Here is a 16,703-nt window from a genome sequence, read left to right on the forward strand (position 1 = left end):
GTGTCTGAGGCCACATTTGAACTCAGTTAAGATGAGCCTTCCTGACTTCAGGCCTGGTGCATTATCCACTGTGCCACCTAGCTGCCGTGTAATACCTGGCCATAGTTTTCTCACTTTGCTTTTGCATGGAGGAGAACTTAAAGATAACCTGTTCCAAGTCTACCATTTTTTAGATCAGGAAACTGAGGCTTAGTAGACCAAGGGAATTCTCTAAGCTTAAATAGCTATATGTAGCAGGACTTTGGACTAGAACTTCTAACTAATTATTATTAGTTATTATTAACTAATCTAATCTAATTATTGTATTAACTAATCTAATTATTATTCTAAGCTTGGAACCATGACATAATTTAACACCAGCAGAAATAGCTGAAAAAAGGTAAAATGAGCCTCCCTTTCCTGCTCTCCCAAAATGTCATACTTAGAGGTACATCACACAGGGATACTCCCCAAGAAAGAACATGTACATGCATGTGCACATTTATCGATTCATATTTCTGTAGTGTATTATGGTTTACAAAGTGCTTTATTCAACAACAGTGAAATACGTATTGTAAATGTTTGTTAACCTCATTTCATTAATGAGAAAGAAATATGACAACTTATATGAGAAAGAAACTTGCACATGGTCCCAGGAAGTTAGCAGTAGAAACAAGACTCAAACTTAGTTCTTCAACCTCCAAGTCTGCTGTTCTTTCCACTCAACAACATGGTCTCTATTCTACCAGGATGCAAACTCTTTGTACAGTTATTGTATTGTTTGTGCAAAACTCTGAGGCATCAGATAAAAATCCCATTTTAAAAATTACCGTACTTTGATTTTTTTTCATAATGGAGTTTGAGAATGAAGTAGTCTCTGAAAGCTATCCAAAAAGGTTTTTCTCTTCATGTCCACATTATTTCTATTTTATTCTTTTTTGTTCTGTTTTATGCTTTAAAGAGCAACAAATTCCATTTCAAAAGTCTGTAGCTGTATTAAATTATTGCCATCATTACAAATGATAAATTATATCAATATAACCTTAGAATCTTCCTAATCTCTCACAAAAATCAATTTTACATTAAAAAAACACAAAGTGTTTTTGCTTATACAAAAAAGAGATGCACAAAATATCTCCGTTGAGGTATGCTATCTGCAGTGCTTTGCAAACTTTAAAGCGCCATATAAATATCAGTTATTATTATTGTTACTCTTAAATGAGTCTTTATTATAGCACCCATGTGCTTAAGAGTAATGGGGTAAGAATGTGTAGAACTATTCTGATTGACTTGGATTAATATATAGAAAACATCTAAGGTACCAATTGGTCACAAGGAGCTTACATTCCATTATGTAAAAAAAAAATGTGTACACCAGTAAGTAAATACAACGCATTCCACACAGCAGAGCAAAACAAAAGCAATACCTGGATGGGAAGGGGAAGACTCTAACAACTGATTGGATCATATGGCATTTAAGGGTTCTTTTAGAGGATTCACTTTTACCTGAGGAGTTAGAATTAGATTAGATTCTACATAACAGGATAAAAAATTATGGAGTGTGGAACTGAAAAGTTGCATTCATGCTCCAGTGAGTTGACTATGTTTAGAATTGCTATGAAGGGCTGATTTTCCCTGACTACTTGGTCAGAGATAATTTACACTGCTACTGGAAATCCACCATAAGTAGTTTACATTAACAACAGGAGAGGTTGTTGGCCCCTCCAGAGTTCAGGAGAATAATATTATTTCTTTTGAGTGTTTAAAAATGAAGATGATAAGAAGTTCTCTAAGTTTGGTGTCATGTTAGAGTCCTGATTCCAGCAAAGAAGGGGGAGGGCAATTTATTTTGAAACAAATCAATTTAAAGGTGCAACAGTATACTTCCTACAAACTTGTAGCAAATTTGCATATTTTGCTAGTGAAACTGAAGGACCCATCAGTGACAGAATCACAGACAATCAGAACTGAAAGGGACGTAAAAGTTCATCCAATCTAACTATGTATTTTACAGATAAGGAGAATGAAGCCAAGAGAAATTAAGCGATTTGCCTAAGGTCTCCCAGTTAGCTCCTAACAGAGCTGAGATTTGACCCCAGATCTTGTGGTTTTGTCGCCATACCATGATACTTCTTACTTTTATTAATGTTATTTGGTTTCAACTTCTTGTCTGTAAAATACTCTTAGATTTCTCTAGTTGTTTGAATGTCATCAAATACATTCCCATGTTATAGGATCTGATTAAATTTCAAAGCCTGAAGTGAATCATCTTTTCCTTCTCTCTGTTGTGTCCTTTCCCACCTTCTCATTTCCTTTTCCTTTTTCTCATCCTTTTCTGTCTAACTTGCCCTTTCTAAGCTCCCTTCAATCCCCTTAGCAAATAAAGTTACTAGTAGCTTCTGTTATTTCACCAACTTTACTTCTTTTCTGATTAGTCCTGTCATTTCCCAAATGGATCTGGCTCCTAAGACTGTCCTTAACACTTCTGTCTCAACACAAGTCAGTAAAAGTGATTAAGTAGGCAATAGTGGGTATCTGAATAGACCCACTCACAAAAATGAGGCAGATTTGGGATAGTCTTCAAAACAATGCATTTGAGCAAACCAATGGAAGTCCACGTTTCCTTTGTGCCTTCACCTCTCTTCATCCTCCGGACCTCCTATATGCAAGGAAAATAAGTACAACTGAAAACAAAGAAGCCCTTTGACCATAGCCATCAATGAGTGTGACCAGAGAATGACTCTACATGTCATCAAAGAATAGCATCTTATTGTCATAGCAGTAACCATGCTTTAAAGTCCATATTCTAAAAGTCAGGACAAGCATTCCTAGAAGACCCTGAATGTCTGGTTCCCAATTCTATAGTACCTTTGCTATGTGCAGCAATTAATAATGCAATACTCTGAGCATAACTCTTCCAACTGAGATTCCTGGAGCTGTGCCAGGTTGTCAGCATCAGAGGAAAACCACTGTTGAGGGTGGGGTTAGGAGGAAAAGGAAGTATTTAATTGCCAGGCTATACTTTTGATCCACTGCAACCTTGGAGAGAGAAAAAAAATAGATATCACTATGTTTATTTGAGTTGGGGAACAGGGACAATGAATAAAGTAGACTTAGAATCAAATCTGACAAATCTTGTTCATGCATTTGTTAAAATTGCATTATGACAGCTTAAACAAGGATGTTTAATAAAAGCAGTGAGTCGCTTTTAAAACAGAGATAAAATGGGTTGTCTGAAAACTGACATTTATAACTAGGCACTGTTAATGAGTCTTTTGCCTTGAATTATCATACAGAGGATCAGATGGCCACTCAAAGAAATTACTTTTTCTTTGACATTTCCATGACTGAGTTTCTTTAAGGATATAAATTGCAGTTAGCTTTACCATCATAAACCACACAAGCAATTTATCCCTCAAGATCAGAGGCATAGTAGGCATCGGTATTCTGTGGACCCAACTCTTCCACAGTAGATGAAGTCAGCCATTATGAGAATCCACTAAATGTATTTGACTGTCCTAATGTCAACAATACAGGTACATCACCACTATGTGCCCCATTACACACTCTTAAACAAAAATGACAAAGACATTGATAGTTGTAGCCTTACCCAATCACTACTTTGCCTGGTACTTAGAAAGGTGGAGGAATCTTACAGCTCTGCTCCTATACAGCTTATACTACAAGATGCTTAGATAGTGTTTCTTCTGACTAGATTTTGGGAAAACAATTTGAGAAAGAATGATGGGAGCATATGGAGTAACTCCTTCCCTCCTATCCTAGCTATGAGTATATAACATATGTACACACGCCCCACCACCCACCCCACATACCTGTCTTAAAGGGAAGATTGGTTGGATCATTGAATTCTTGAGCTGAAAGGACTTTAGAGGTCATATAAAGATTTTTATTTGTTTGGTTTTTCACAAGTGAGAAACATATTAGGAAATATAAAGTGACTTGCCCATAGCAACACAGGTAGTTAGTGAGAAACTGTTACAAAGAAGAGAAATGTTGGGGTTTCAATTTTTTTCCATTTATCTAAGTCCTTTAAAAAAATGTTATTTTTAACATTCGTTTTATCCATACAGGAAGAGGGCAGAATCTGACTCTAGAAAAAGCAGTATACCAAACAGTAAAGAGGTTCCTTCTCATCATCCAACTGACCCAGTCGAGCTAAGGCGCCTCAATTTTCAAACACCAGGTAAGAAGGACCACTTATCTTTCTTACAGCTCTGTCTCCCTGGAAGCTTTTAGAATTCAGGGAGCAGTGTGCCTCTAGACACAAATTGATTGCTGCCCTGAATCATTGCCTTGTGGCCAATTCCCGGATGTGAATATTGATGAGATTTCCACTATTGTAGGTCTGACAGAAATTACATTCCTTGTTCCTTACTCAGAGTGTAGGGTATTTCTCATTTTTTTGTTTTGAAGGACGACACCTGCTGCATTGATAGAGCATAATGTATGTTAAATAGTACCAACGTTAACAGTGACACTGATCTATAAGGAAGTATATGTCTCATCATGTAGAATGACTGAATACATCATTTAGAAATTTTAGGAAAGCATAGATTTCCAAACCCCACACATTCTTTCCCTTTGTTTTTCATATTCCCTAAACCAAACCTCATTGACCAATGAAAATTTCTTAGCACTTTGCTTTGGCAATGAAAAAATATCCTTGCCCCTTAAAACAAAGAGCATTAAAGTGCTCCAACAGATGAAAGCTATTTTGCCACAAAGGAATAGTTTGGAGACGTAGTGATCTATCTTTGAGCTCTGTCTTTCTCTGTTATCCAAGACATCTGGTTTCTTAAAAAAGAATTATTGAATGCCAGGCACAGAAGGGGAAGAGAGGGAAGCCTCAATAAAATGAGTGGCACTAGTTTTATATCTTCTGATAATAAACAAGGCAAACATGTGATTCAAGTATTGTATTGAGTTAAATTTTTATTATAGTCTTATAACTTAAATCATTGGGAAATTGCTCATGTTCAGAATGTAAAAGCTGTATGAAGCCTCAAATCTAATTCTGACCCACATTTATTAAAGCAGATAGACTCAAATCACCTGGAATTTTAAAAAGACATGAGTTCTCCCACTTAGAATTTTACTTTTTTCACAAGATGAATATTGAAAATTAAAACAATTATTTATTGAAATGAAATTTTGAAAACACTTTATAATGTTGTATTAAGGAACCAATTAGTCATTCCAATAAGTTATCATCTTGGAGAGATGTTATTAATGCTCTTAATTTCTTTTGAACAACCAATGAATGATCAAAATTTTAAAAAATTCATTCTGGTTAGGTAGATTAGAAATCTAGTTTTGAAGTTATTGAGAAAATAATACATATATAAACATATACCTTATATACTTTCATGTACATATATACATATATACCACAAACCCTCATCAATTTAGTAAAGGAAAGAGGATGTTTATGTTCCTAAAATATTCTTTATGAGGTCACATGATTTTTTCAAAAGGTTGATAAATACAAAGCATGATTATATCAATGCAGAATTGGCAAGTTTTAGCTCATTATCATAAAAAATGTTTCATGTTAAAGTATGGAAAGTACAGAATACTTCAAGCATTTCCCTAGTAATTTTAACAGAACTTGGTATGCTTCTCAGTTTGGTTACTTCTAACAGTTATAAACTTTGAAATTTAATGTAATCATCTGGTTTGTTGGGGGAGAGGTGAACTCTTCAAGGACTGTCTATTCGTTCTTTAAGACTAGCATGGAGTGACACAGAAATAAATGAAGTATATTTGAAAGATAACTTCTCTCTGCCTTTCTTTTGGAGGCTTCCTGGTACTCTAATTCCCCTGATCATTGTACTTATCTGGTGCAAAACGAAAGCAAGAGAAGAAGGTTTGATCAAAGCTCAGAATGTAAGGGAAAAGAGCTAGTTAGTAGCAGAGGATGAGAGAAGCAGTACCAGTTCAGATGAATAAAATGAGAAGCCCACAGCGAGGGTGGTTAGCAGAGCAACATTACAAATCAGCTTAAAAAAATTCAAAACTTGAACCAAGAAGTACCTTTACTTAGGATGCTCTTCTTCCTTCTGGCATTCCCCTCATGTGGTTTGCCAAAAACAACCAAATTCTAAGGAAGCCATTGGCAGTTGAGCATTGCTAGTTGATGTGGGAATGTTTCTCCTATTTCTCAAAGGGAAAATTACAGACTTAACATGAAATGTGAATGTGAATTGGTAATAAATTGGATTATCCTTTATAAAGTAGGAAAAAAATGGGCAGCTTTTCTCAGCAAAGATGGGATGTACTTTTAAAGTGTCATCTGTGGTTGTAACTAAGAGTAAACTGTGCAAAGGAGGGAGGGAAAAAAGGCAGAAAGACGACAGTATCCTTAAAGTTTACTCCAGGAACATTTGCTGATATAGATATTATTTGGATCTTCCTTTTCATTCTACTTGGATACAGATTCCTAGCCTCTCTCCCATTTGTTCTGTGCACTTAGTAAGGGATCCATAACCCTCTGCCATTTCTTATTCTTCCTGAATAAGCCCTCCACCCCTACCCCAGAATCCTTTGGCCATATCACTTGACTTACTACCCTTAAGTATTGATTACAATATATTCTGCCTTGGATGTGTTCCATTTAGAGTGAGATCTCTATTGCCTGGGGCAGAGAAAAAGGGAGAGAAGCAGGGCAGGGGAGGGGGTGGAACAGTGAGGAGACTGAAAGAAAGAGAGAGGGAGAGAGAGAGAGAGAGAGAGAGAGAGAGAGAGAGAGAGAGAGAGAGAGAGAGAGAGAGAGAGAATGAATGTGCTGCCATTGTTGCTTCACTTATCTTAAGGGTAAACAATTAGCTCTTTGCAGACAAAAATAAGCTTATCCTTCATGTGTACCACATAGTTAACATGAGATATCAAGTTCTTGAATACACGCTGTTAGGAGATAAAATTCTTAGAATTTCAATTAATGAGGTTTTACTGAATATGCATAATCCTTGTTTGCATAAATGCCAATCCCTAAATGTTATCACGACTCTGTCATGTTTATTAATGTTAAGAGTAAGGAGATAATTAATATTTGAGGACTTCTAACCTCAAAGAACATTGATTCTTACAGATTAGAGACTTCAGAGTTCTACTTTAGTGGACGATTTTGAATAATGAGGTGCAACACATCACTGCTAAAAATAATGGAGAAAAGTAAAATAAAAATAATGTATGCCCTTAAGAAGAACTGGAAAGCCCTTGATAATTTCTCTAAATTTTATTTCATTTGAACTATGGTAATTTTGTGAATGCAAGACATTCATCTTTTTTGTTGCTGTTGTTCCTATGAAGGGATTGGCCATGGAAGGAATCATATTTCTGAATGCTGCCTGAATTGTGTTAAAAATGAATTTGAATATCACATACAGAAACATAATGTGAATAAAGGCTGCTGCTATGATTCATAAGCTGAATATCCCAACATTTTCCAGAAGTGCGTATTTCAATATAATATCCCAAATCACTGGACTTCTAAACAAACATGTACAAGAACCAAGAAAAAGGGTAGAGAATAGACTTGGCCACTAGTAGGGTTGTTTGAAATTAGTTATTGTATGTGGTGTAGAGAAGGATTACTATTACATAACCTTTTCACTTATTTGGGTGATAATTGAGCTATTCTGGTAGTGAAAATGCTAATAATGACTTTCCAATTGCAAGTGGATAGACGCCAAGTTAAAAACTCAATAAAGTGTTTCAGTTGCTATTAGAACAAGTATTTCTCCAAGCACCAAATGCCACATTTTCCAAAATTCAACATGACAGGAACAGCACAATGGTTTACATTCAAAGCAGGCATCTCTTCTCCCCTTATGTACTTACCATCAAAGGGGACACGTGTTTTATTAAGGCTCATATGTCACTAAGTAGACTGTATGTCTGCCAAATTGCATCTATTGCTTTGAAATAATCTGTCTCTCACCAGAGAGATTGTTGAGATAATGATTTACAATTAATAATAGGTCTACGATAATTGGTATATAGCGAAAGCAAGTTCAGTACTTAGCATGCTACCTCAAATATTTTACTAGATCATATTTGATTAGAATCATTACCTCAGTAAGCAAGGTTGGTAAATCAGTAAGGCCTTCAGGGATAGAGTTGAGGATAAAAAAGCCTTTATAAAGGATGCCATTGAAGGAAGTATCTAAGAAGTCTCATATAACTTCATTATAATTTAACATCTACAGTTTTAATGGGTTCACCATTAAGTTTGCTTAGTAAATAAACTACTGCTGTATGTACAACCAACCTTGACAGTCCTAGGATCAGAACCAAACCATGCATATAGTGGGCACTCTAATAAATATTTCTTGAATTGAATTAAAATAGAATGACTTTAAAAAAAGCATTTATGATACAAACCTTTACTTCCAAAGTGAGACAGCATTCTAAGGAATTGTTATTAGTGAATGCCAATTAAAATAATTATAGAAGTCACTAAAAGATGTTTTGGAATAGAAGAAAACTAAAATATATAGTGACTCAAATAGGCCCATGTTTACAAATATGAAATTTACATGGTGCTTAGGTTGTATGGAGAATGCTAGCTTGTCTTTTAGTTCAAAATAAAAGGAGTACAAAGCTTAATAGTAATTATGCTGATATCTCATGTTTATAGAACCTTTCCGCTTAGAATCTAGTCAAAATACTGGTACTGGTGGGATTCTTCATTTTCAGGTATAAAAGTTAAGGGGCATGTCATTTGACTTAAATCAAGAAGGAAATAATATATCATCAATGTGGCTTTCAGTTTTAGGAGCAGATTTGGTTTGTGCCACCTTTTAAAAAAATAGTCTCAACTAAGTTCTTTGAGGTGCACCAAGTTATGTGAGAAGCAGTCCACATTGAAGGAACATTGAACTTGGGAGTCTGGAAACCTGCTGTCTTAGCTCAGTATCTGTGGTTCTTTGCCTCTCTTATTTCTCCTATTAGTATGTTTCAATCGTTTTGCATAATAGTCTGCCCTAAGTCCATTGGAAAAATAACAGTACACTTTGATCCAAAGTTCAGTCAGTTTTGATACTAAGTGGTTGTGTGACTTTGAGCAAATCACAACCTGTCTTAGCCTCCATTTCCTTGGCAAATTACTTCCTTTTGTCATTTAAAGTTTCCCCCTTGGTAAAATAAAGGAGATGGACTACAAAATTTCAGAGGCGCCTTCCAGTTCAGTATCTATGGTTCTTTTTCTCTCTTGTTTCTCCTATTAGTATATGGTAAAGGCTGAACTTTGGATCAAAGTGAAATAGTCCTACAGATGGACTACTTACTCCAGCCCTTGCATTTTGCAGAGGAGGAAAATCAATCCATAGGAAGGAGAGCAGAGGGGAGTGATTTGCCCAATATCAGAGTGCTACTAAGAATCACAGTCAGGACCAGATCTTTTAATCCAATATTCTTTCCAGTACATTATTCCCTCTGTTAGGCAAAGAAGTATACCTTGTTTTTTTTCTAATGATTTCTACTAATTTTGACATGTTCATTTAGATCTGTAAAATTTTGGGGGGAAAAACTTGTAAAGAATGATACCATAGATGTAGTTTGAATTTAAATATGGGTTTAGGCCCAATTCAGGCTTCCCTGGTGAAGCATCAAGCATAGATCTCTCAGTTTGTTTTTCCATCCTCTTTCTTTGGAAAGGGGAATGCTTGAACCTTTCTGAACATTGTCTTAAGAGTAATGATGTCACACCATTTTTAGTGCATGTCAGAAGTGAATATATTGATCGCATAGTTGATTAATTATTATGGTCTTCTACTACTGTTATACTAATTTGTTTCCCATCTCCAATTGGCTTTACTTTTTACAGCTTTGAGCAGTAATTCAGTCCCCTACGCCTCCCTGATTGGCTCTGTGTCCTCCCTCTCTAGCCAAACTACCACTCAGTCCTTATATGATAATAACTCTCTCCCACGATTCGCTCGAAAAGGTCTAAACATCTTTGTCTCTATTATTTTCTCTGTTCAAGCACTGTTATGGATGTCCTCATCAGTCCACTTCCATTCCTGAATAAGCCTAGAGTCTTTTGTGCCTTTTCACTTTCATACTTTCCACTGGGGGTGCTTTATCTGGATGAGATTGTATCACTGTCACACCACCAAATCTAGTGATGTTTCTATAACTAAACTATACCATCCAAATGGGAACCCTCCAGAAAGGGGCTCCAAGTCTATTAGTTGGTGTGAATATCAATTTGGAAGCTTCAACATTCAAAAAAACATCATCTTTGGTTGGGTCTTCCACTTAGTCCTTGGTTGACTGGCCACATATCATCATATTCATTAATACTGAAACCCCACAATTCACAATCCCACCATAAAGTAATATATGGTTGTAGGAGGGAAGTAATTCTACTTATTCTATCAGAACCAAAATGTAAGAGGCAATTGATCACAGCCTTTCATAAGGGCACTATTGGGTGACATGAAAATGTAAGACAACTTTTAATATGTTCAAAAGTAATCACCCAGTCATGTTGACGTGTACCAGGTGGACATTCCATTAAATAATGCTTTCCAGAGATTCACAGTGACATAGGAGAATGTCAACATGACTTCCAGTTTGAGCCCCTCACTCATTCCTGTTTTTCCTTTTGTCACCTCAAAGGCTTTGCTGGGGTACACTAGTTCGGAGTTTTGTAGCCAGCTGTGCTTTCTCCCTATAAGTGATGAGTCAGCAGTCCCATTCCATTCTGTGTATACTAAAAGCAATCAGGAAGAAATAAAATACAAAACATTTGGGGTCTTCTAACAGAAGGATGTGGGGGTGGAGGGAATAATCAAATATAATTGTGGATCTTCTTTTTTAAATAAAGAGTCCATTAAACTGGCATATTGTCAGCTGGCAGCCTGTACTAGTTGCCCCACATCTGTATCCCTGTCTTTTCTTTCTCTCTCAGCCTTTCTTTCTCTGTGCCTTCTGCCTTCATTTGCTCACTTTCTTGCAACTAGTTTTCCTATGAGCAGACAAAGATGTTTACACCTGAAGTAGATTGTAGGTATCCCTGGGGGTTGGTAATGGCCATTCGGGCCAAAGCCCATAAATCTCTTAGTGTGGCCAGGAGAACTCCCTATCCCCTATCACTACAATCTGCTACGAGTGAAAACATTTTTGAAAGTCTTAATTGTTTGGTGTCCAATTTTTGTCTTCAGTGAATTCTTGTCTATGAATAGTGCTGCATGTTTCTCTCGTTGTCCATAGTCGCATGTGAATGTCAGTCACCTTGAGCTTTCTTGAAACATTGATGTGCAAACATTGTAGAATCTATTCAAAATGTAGACTGAAACCTCCAAACCTCTGGACGTCATCATCATCATCATCATCATCACTATCTCCTTTTAAGTATCACCTTCTCCATTTCATTTTTGATTAAAAAAAGTTACTTATGTTTTGTTTTATTCACACCATCATTTCCTTTGCAGGTTCAGGTGTATCCGGTTACGCTGGTAACCTTCATCCAAGTTAGTTTTCCTTGATTATACATAATTCATTTTTTTTCTTTTGTTAAAATACTATTCTGTCTCCCTTTAGGCTTTCTTCAGTGTCTGTTTTATAAGTTCACCTTTCACCATTCAATTCCATGCAATTTCCATCTCACATAGTGCAGGAGAAGGAGTTTGAAATAAGTTATTACTCAAAGCAGAAGTCAGCATCAGGCCTAACTGTCTCATTTCTCCCCACCTAGCTAACCTCATTGCTTCATGGCACAATAATGCTTTTTTTTACACCAGGAATGTGAGCTTGGGGATCATGCTTGGTGACCTTTCATTTGGCTTCAAAACTCATCTCTCCAGCGCATGTCCTGCTTTGAGTAACCAAACTATCTGCCTGCTTTCTCACATAAAACATCTTAACTACTTACATATTTCTAGCCATTTCTAACTATTGTATTTTCTATATTTTGGTAGTTATCAGCCTTTACATTGGGTTTTCAAAACACATCCCTTTGTTTCATTTTAATAGGCATGGCTAGCCATCCTCCCATACCGATTTTGGAACTTGCTGATCATATTGAAAGGTTGAAAGCTAATGACAACCTGAAGTTTTCCCAGGAGTATGAGGTAATCTTCTCAATATTCTGATACACTGTAATACTCTCCTGACTTTCTCTTTCTTTGACCACATTTCTGAAAATAACTTCCTTCAGTGTTTTTGTTTGTTTGTTTGTTTTTTCACAAATCATTAGCCAATGCTAGGACTTGTTACAAAGCAAAGGCTTAAAAATATGGGGGGAAATGGGTTCCCATTGATCAGTAATTTCTGAACAAATCATGATATATGGATGTAATGCAATACTATTACACCATAAGAAATGACAAGAGAAATAAAAATATGCTAACAAAATTATTAACTTTGAAGAAGGATTGTGCCAACTTCTGCATGTTAGTTGCTTTCATAGAAGGTATTAGTTCTCATTCATTATAGATAATTTAATGGATTTGATTAATCTTGTCCTTATTTGGATTTCAACAAAACATTGCTTTGACAAAAATAATTTATATTTCTATAATACATTAAGGATTATAAAGAGTTTCCTTTTCATGACCTGATTAGGTAGCACGGATGTTAAGATCCTCAACCATGAGGAAACTGAGAAACAAAGAGGTTAAATGACTTTCTCCAAGTTACACATATCAAATGTAAGATCCAGGATCTTAACTCGGATCTTTTGACTACATAGCCAATGCATCATGGATTCCAAAGGGATGTGTAGGTACATTAACAAAAGTGTGTTTCATTGGGGGTTTTTTGGATTATAATATCCATTAAATAACAAAATATAATAGAAAGGAATTGTATCTTAATACATAGTGTCAATCTTCCATGGACTAAAAATGCCATAATTGTGAGGTAATGGTATGATTCTTAAAAATATTTAGGCCACAATATAACTATACTGTGAGGGAGATGTGTTCCCAATAAGTTGTATATTACTTTTTTTTTTTTGCGAATCTAATCACATCTACTTGGGATTATACAAACATAGATATACAGATGGAAGAGACCTTAAAGTTACCTACTCCTCATTTGACAGTTGAAGACAGTAGTTACCAGAGAAGTTAGGTAATGTGCTCATCACACAAGTAGACACGTTAGATCCAGGACACACTAGAAGCTATCTTTAGTTAGTGGTAGAAAGAAGTCATTTTATGTTTCTGTGGAGTTATCAGAGAATGTTGGAATCTGATCCAACACAACTTTAATTATGTTACTGTGGAGAAAACCAAGATCCAGCTAGGGAAAGTGAATTGTCCACAGTCACATAACAAGTCAGTGACTACCATCTTTCCATTATTCACTGTAAATATAGTTAAACACGGGAATCTTTTTTTCTATTCAAAGAATTATTTAATAATCTGAATAATTATCCTCTAATTCACCTTCTGCAGTACTCACCAATATAAACCTTGAATGCTAGAATTCGGACTGCTGAACTAAATCAGGTCCCAAACACCTGAATCCCTTGTAAACAATGTATACTGAGAAGATTATCTCTCCTGTGGGAAGCAAAAGGCTAAGCTTCCGACACTTGGATGGTAGTCACTTGACTCTTCCCTTGTAAGTAGGTATAGCAGAGCATCATTTTCATTGGTATCTTGAGAACATTTTCCTCTCCCTGCAAAACTTCAGTTCTCTGCTGTAAAGGGATGGTTCTTTTTCAAAACATGATTTATTTGTTTTTTTTTTTATTAAGATTGCATTGTTAAAGCACTCCATCTTTCTGGAAGGATATTTTACTTCAGGGATCCTCAATTTGGAGAAGACAATTTGTTCTTTTTATTAGGGCTGGGCAATTTAGTGTAGTGGGATATCTCTGGTCTTGAACACGAAAGACCTGAAGCCCAAAATCACTACTGGCAGTCATGACCTGACAGTACAAATCACATACCTTCTCTCTGAGTTTCATCATTATTATACTCCCGAAAACACAGTATCATTATAAGGAAAATACCTTGTAAACCTGTACATGATTCAGGTACCTTCATCCAGTGGAAATTTACATAAAACAAAATACAATATTAGAATGTAAATTAGCTTTGGTTCACCTAAATGGTTTCCTGCTCATCTCTTTCTCTTTGCTCCCTCCTAATTTTAATGGAGCACTTAAAATGATATACTGCTAAAGTCATTCCTAGGTACTTCAGGGCTTTGGGTTTCAGGTTACAAATTGGGTTTTAGGAGGAAGAGCAAAGCCTTTGAGAAATACTACCTGCATAAATATGAATTATCTCTTCACTAATTGAAATTTTTGCCTAATCAGCATCTTTCTATTTTTCTTTTTAGTATCTCATATAAGAAGCTTTCACTGTTGGTAGTTTTCTTTAGAAAAAAAGTACAATTACAAATCTTTAGTTGTGGAAAGCTGGGTGGCACAGTGAATAGAGGGTTGGACCATGAGTCCGCAAGATCTGAGTTCAAATTTGCCTTCCTTAGACACTTACTAGCTGTGTGACCCTGCCTGAGCAAATCATTTAACCTCTCCATCAGCTTCTTCCTCTGTAAAATGCCTACCCTCCCATAGTTGTGAAGATCAAAGGAGATATTTGGAAAGTGCTTTGCAAACCTCAAATTGATACATAAATTCCATGTTATTATTCTTGTCATTGTTGTTATCCATGTGATGAATTACATGGAAGAGAGATTTTTATTCTTTATAATTAATCCACAGAATCATTCTCCACAACCTGCTACCATAGAAGAAACCCTGTCCTGGAAAAAAGAGACCAGGTTTCTAATGCTACCATTCACTTGTAATGGGACCTTGGGCAAGTCCCTTCCCTGCTCTAAGTTAGAGTTTTCTTTTCTAAGAAATCAGTGGATTGGACTAGATAATCTCTAAATTCCCTTCCCTTCCAACGATCTAGAGGTTTGTATAAGTATTTGCTGGTACCACAGTGCACAATATTGTATCTATCTTATCAACATGTAGTAGGTGACAGTACCTCCTTGTAATTTATTAACTTATAGTTCATCAGAAAATACCACATATAAAGATACCCTAATGGCTTTCATTGAACTAAAGTTAAGAAGTACTCCTCGAAAGCTGTTACCACTTACAGTGTTAGTGATCCATGGTCTAAAGACTCCCATAGTAGCCATTGACACAAGGTAGCCTTCAAAGGCTCTTTCCAGTCCATCAGCATGATGATCTGTGATTAAAGTGCTCCCTCTCTGGATGCAGACACTGTGCTGCAATATAATGTCCATGTAAGTGATATTTAAGTGTCATATTCTTCAATTATACTTAGATTAGAAATCCCACACCATGTATTAGGTAACAGTTCTGAGCTAAGAAGAAGCCATTTTACCATCATCTGTTTAAATAAAATAGAAGTAGTTTTTGTTTATAATTCCGAGTGGAGAGAAGACCAAAAATAGACATTTTATTACTTTCAAATACCTATTTTTGTTTAACATAATCATTATTGAGAGGCAGAATTTTACTATGAAGATAAAACTGGCCCTCAATCAGGATAAACTGGATTCAGGTACCAAACCAAACTGATTCTATGACCCTGCACTTGTCACTTAAAATCTCAGTGCCCACAGGCAACTAAGTTATAAATTACAAGACTTTTTGCTGACCTGCTTTCATTGAAGGAATTGGAGAGTTGCCTTCACTGATGAAATCACACAACAACAACAACAACAACATTATTAGATAGATACTGAGGTGGGCTAAAATCAGTTCAAACTAGAGCAAGCTAATTGTTAAATTTTCAGTGTGAGCATTTATGCCTTGGAAATCAGAAAATGCTATCAATCAGGGCTTCATGTATTATTCTGTTGGTAGTCTAGATTTAAGAAAGTGATAGAGAAAGCATCAATGTAGACTAAACTAAAAGTGGATCATGATTATTTTTGGAGGGGGGAGAGTCCATTGTAAAAATTCACTAGCATCTCCCCCCAGATATTTGATACTAAACCTGATGCCATTTTGGGAACCAAAATAATAATTAATAGTTCAAAAGCTATTTTCATTAATCCTGGAGCCAAAATAAGAGGAAATGGGCTTAAATTGTAAGTCAGAGGCCTTAGGTAATATCTGAGATATTCCTAACTAAAATTACTGAGGAATCACACTGATATGCTTACTCTCTCCATTGAAGTTCTCCCCAGATTCCACCTCAAGGGCTAGAGTTCCACTGAGTTTTGGGAGCTATTCTAGGGGAAGACAAGCACTGTCATTCTCCATCAAAGTGAGAAAGAAGGTTTTGAGTACAGGCCTAGAAACAAAATAGGCATCTTTCATGTGAAGACCAACCTGGTTAATACACCAAGGAAAGATCTCTTTCAGTGGAGGTACTGAATTTGGTGAAATTTAGTGAAATACTGAATCACTGGAAGAGGATACAGTTTCCTAAGGGAAATTGTAGATTCTACAATTTTTTCTGGTGAGGGTTGGAAGGGCAGAGATGGGATATATTTAAAAACATTAATTTCTGAAACATCAGTGCACATTCTTAAAGAATTTAGAGAAATTCCTTGGTGTTGAATGTCTAATAGATTATTTAAGGGAATCCTATTCTCTTTCTTCTCAAAAAAAAATTCTGCCAATACTCTAATGAAAGAAAGGGGGGAAATGAAATAAACAGCAGACATCTGGAAAATTTTGAAATAATTTTCTTAAATTACCTTATGAGTCAAAGAAAATGTGTGAGGAAAAGTGCCATTTTATAACCTGT

General features: G+C 35.9%; 1 protein-coding gene across 1 annotated transcript in view; it reads left to right on the forward strand.

The window, feature by feature from the left end:
* Positions 1-16,703, forward strand: part of PTPRD (protein tyrosine phosphatase receptor type D) — a 616,472-nt gene that overhangs the window by 471,861 nt on the left and 127,908 nt on the right. The window contains 3 exon segments of the mRNA XM_078152500.1: positions 4,071-4,183; positions 11,439-11,477; positions 11,980-12,077. Coding sequence (XP_078008626.1) covers positions 4,071-4,183; positions 11,439-11,477; positions 11,980-12,077 — 250 coding nt within the window.

Source organism: Phascolarctos cinereus, unplaced genomic scaffold (genome assembly GCF_003287225.1).
Source record: "Phascolarctos cinereus isolate Bilbo 61053 unplaced genomic scaffold, phaCin_HiC Scaffold_4;HRSCAF=312, whole genome shotgun sequence".
NCBI classification, from domain to species: domain Eukaryota; kingdom Metazoa; phylum Chordata; class Mammalia; order Diprotodontia; family Phascolarctidae; genus Phascolarctos; species Phascolarctos cinereus.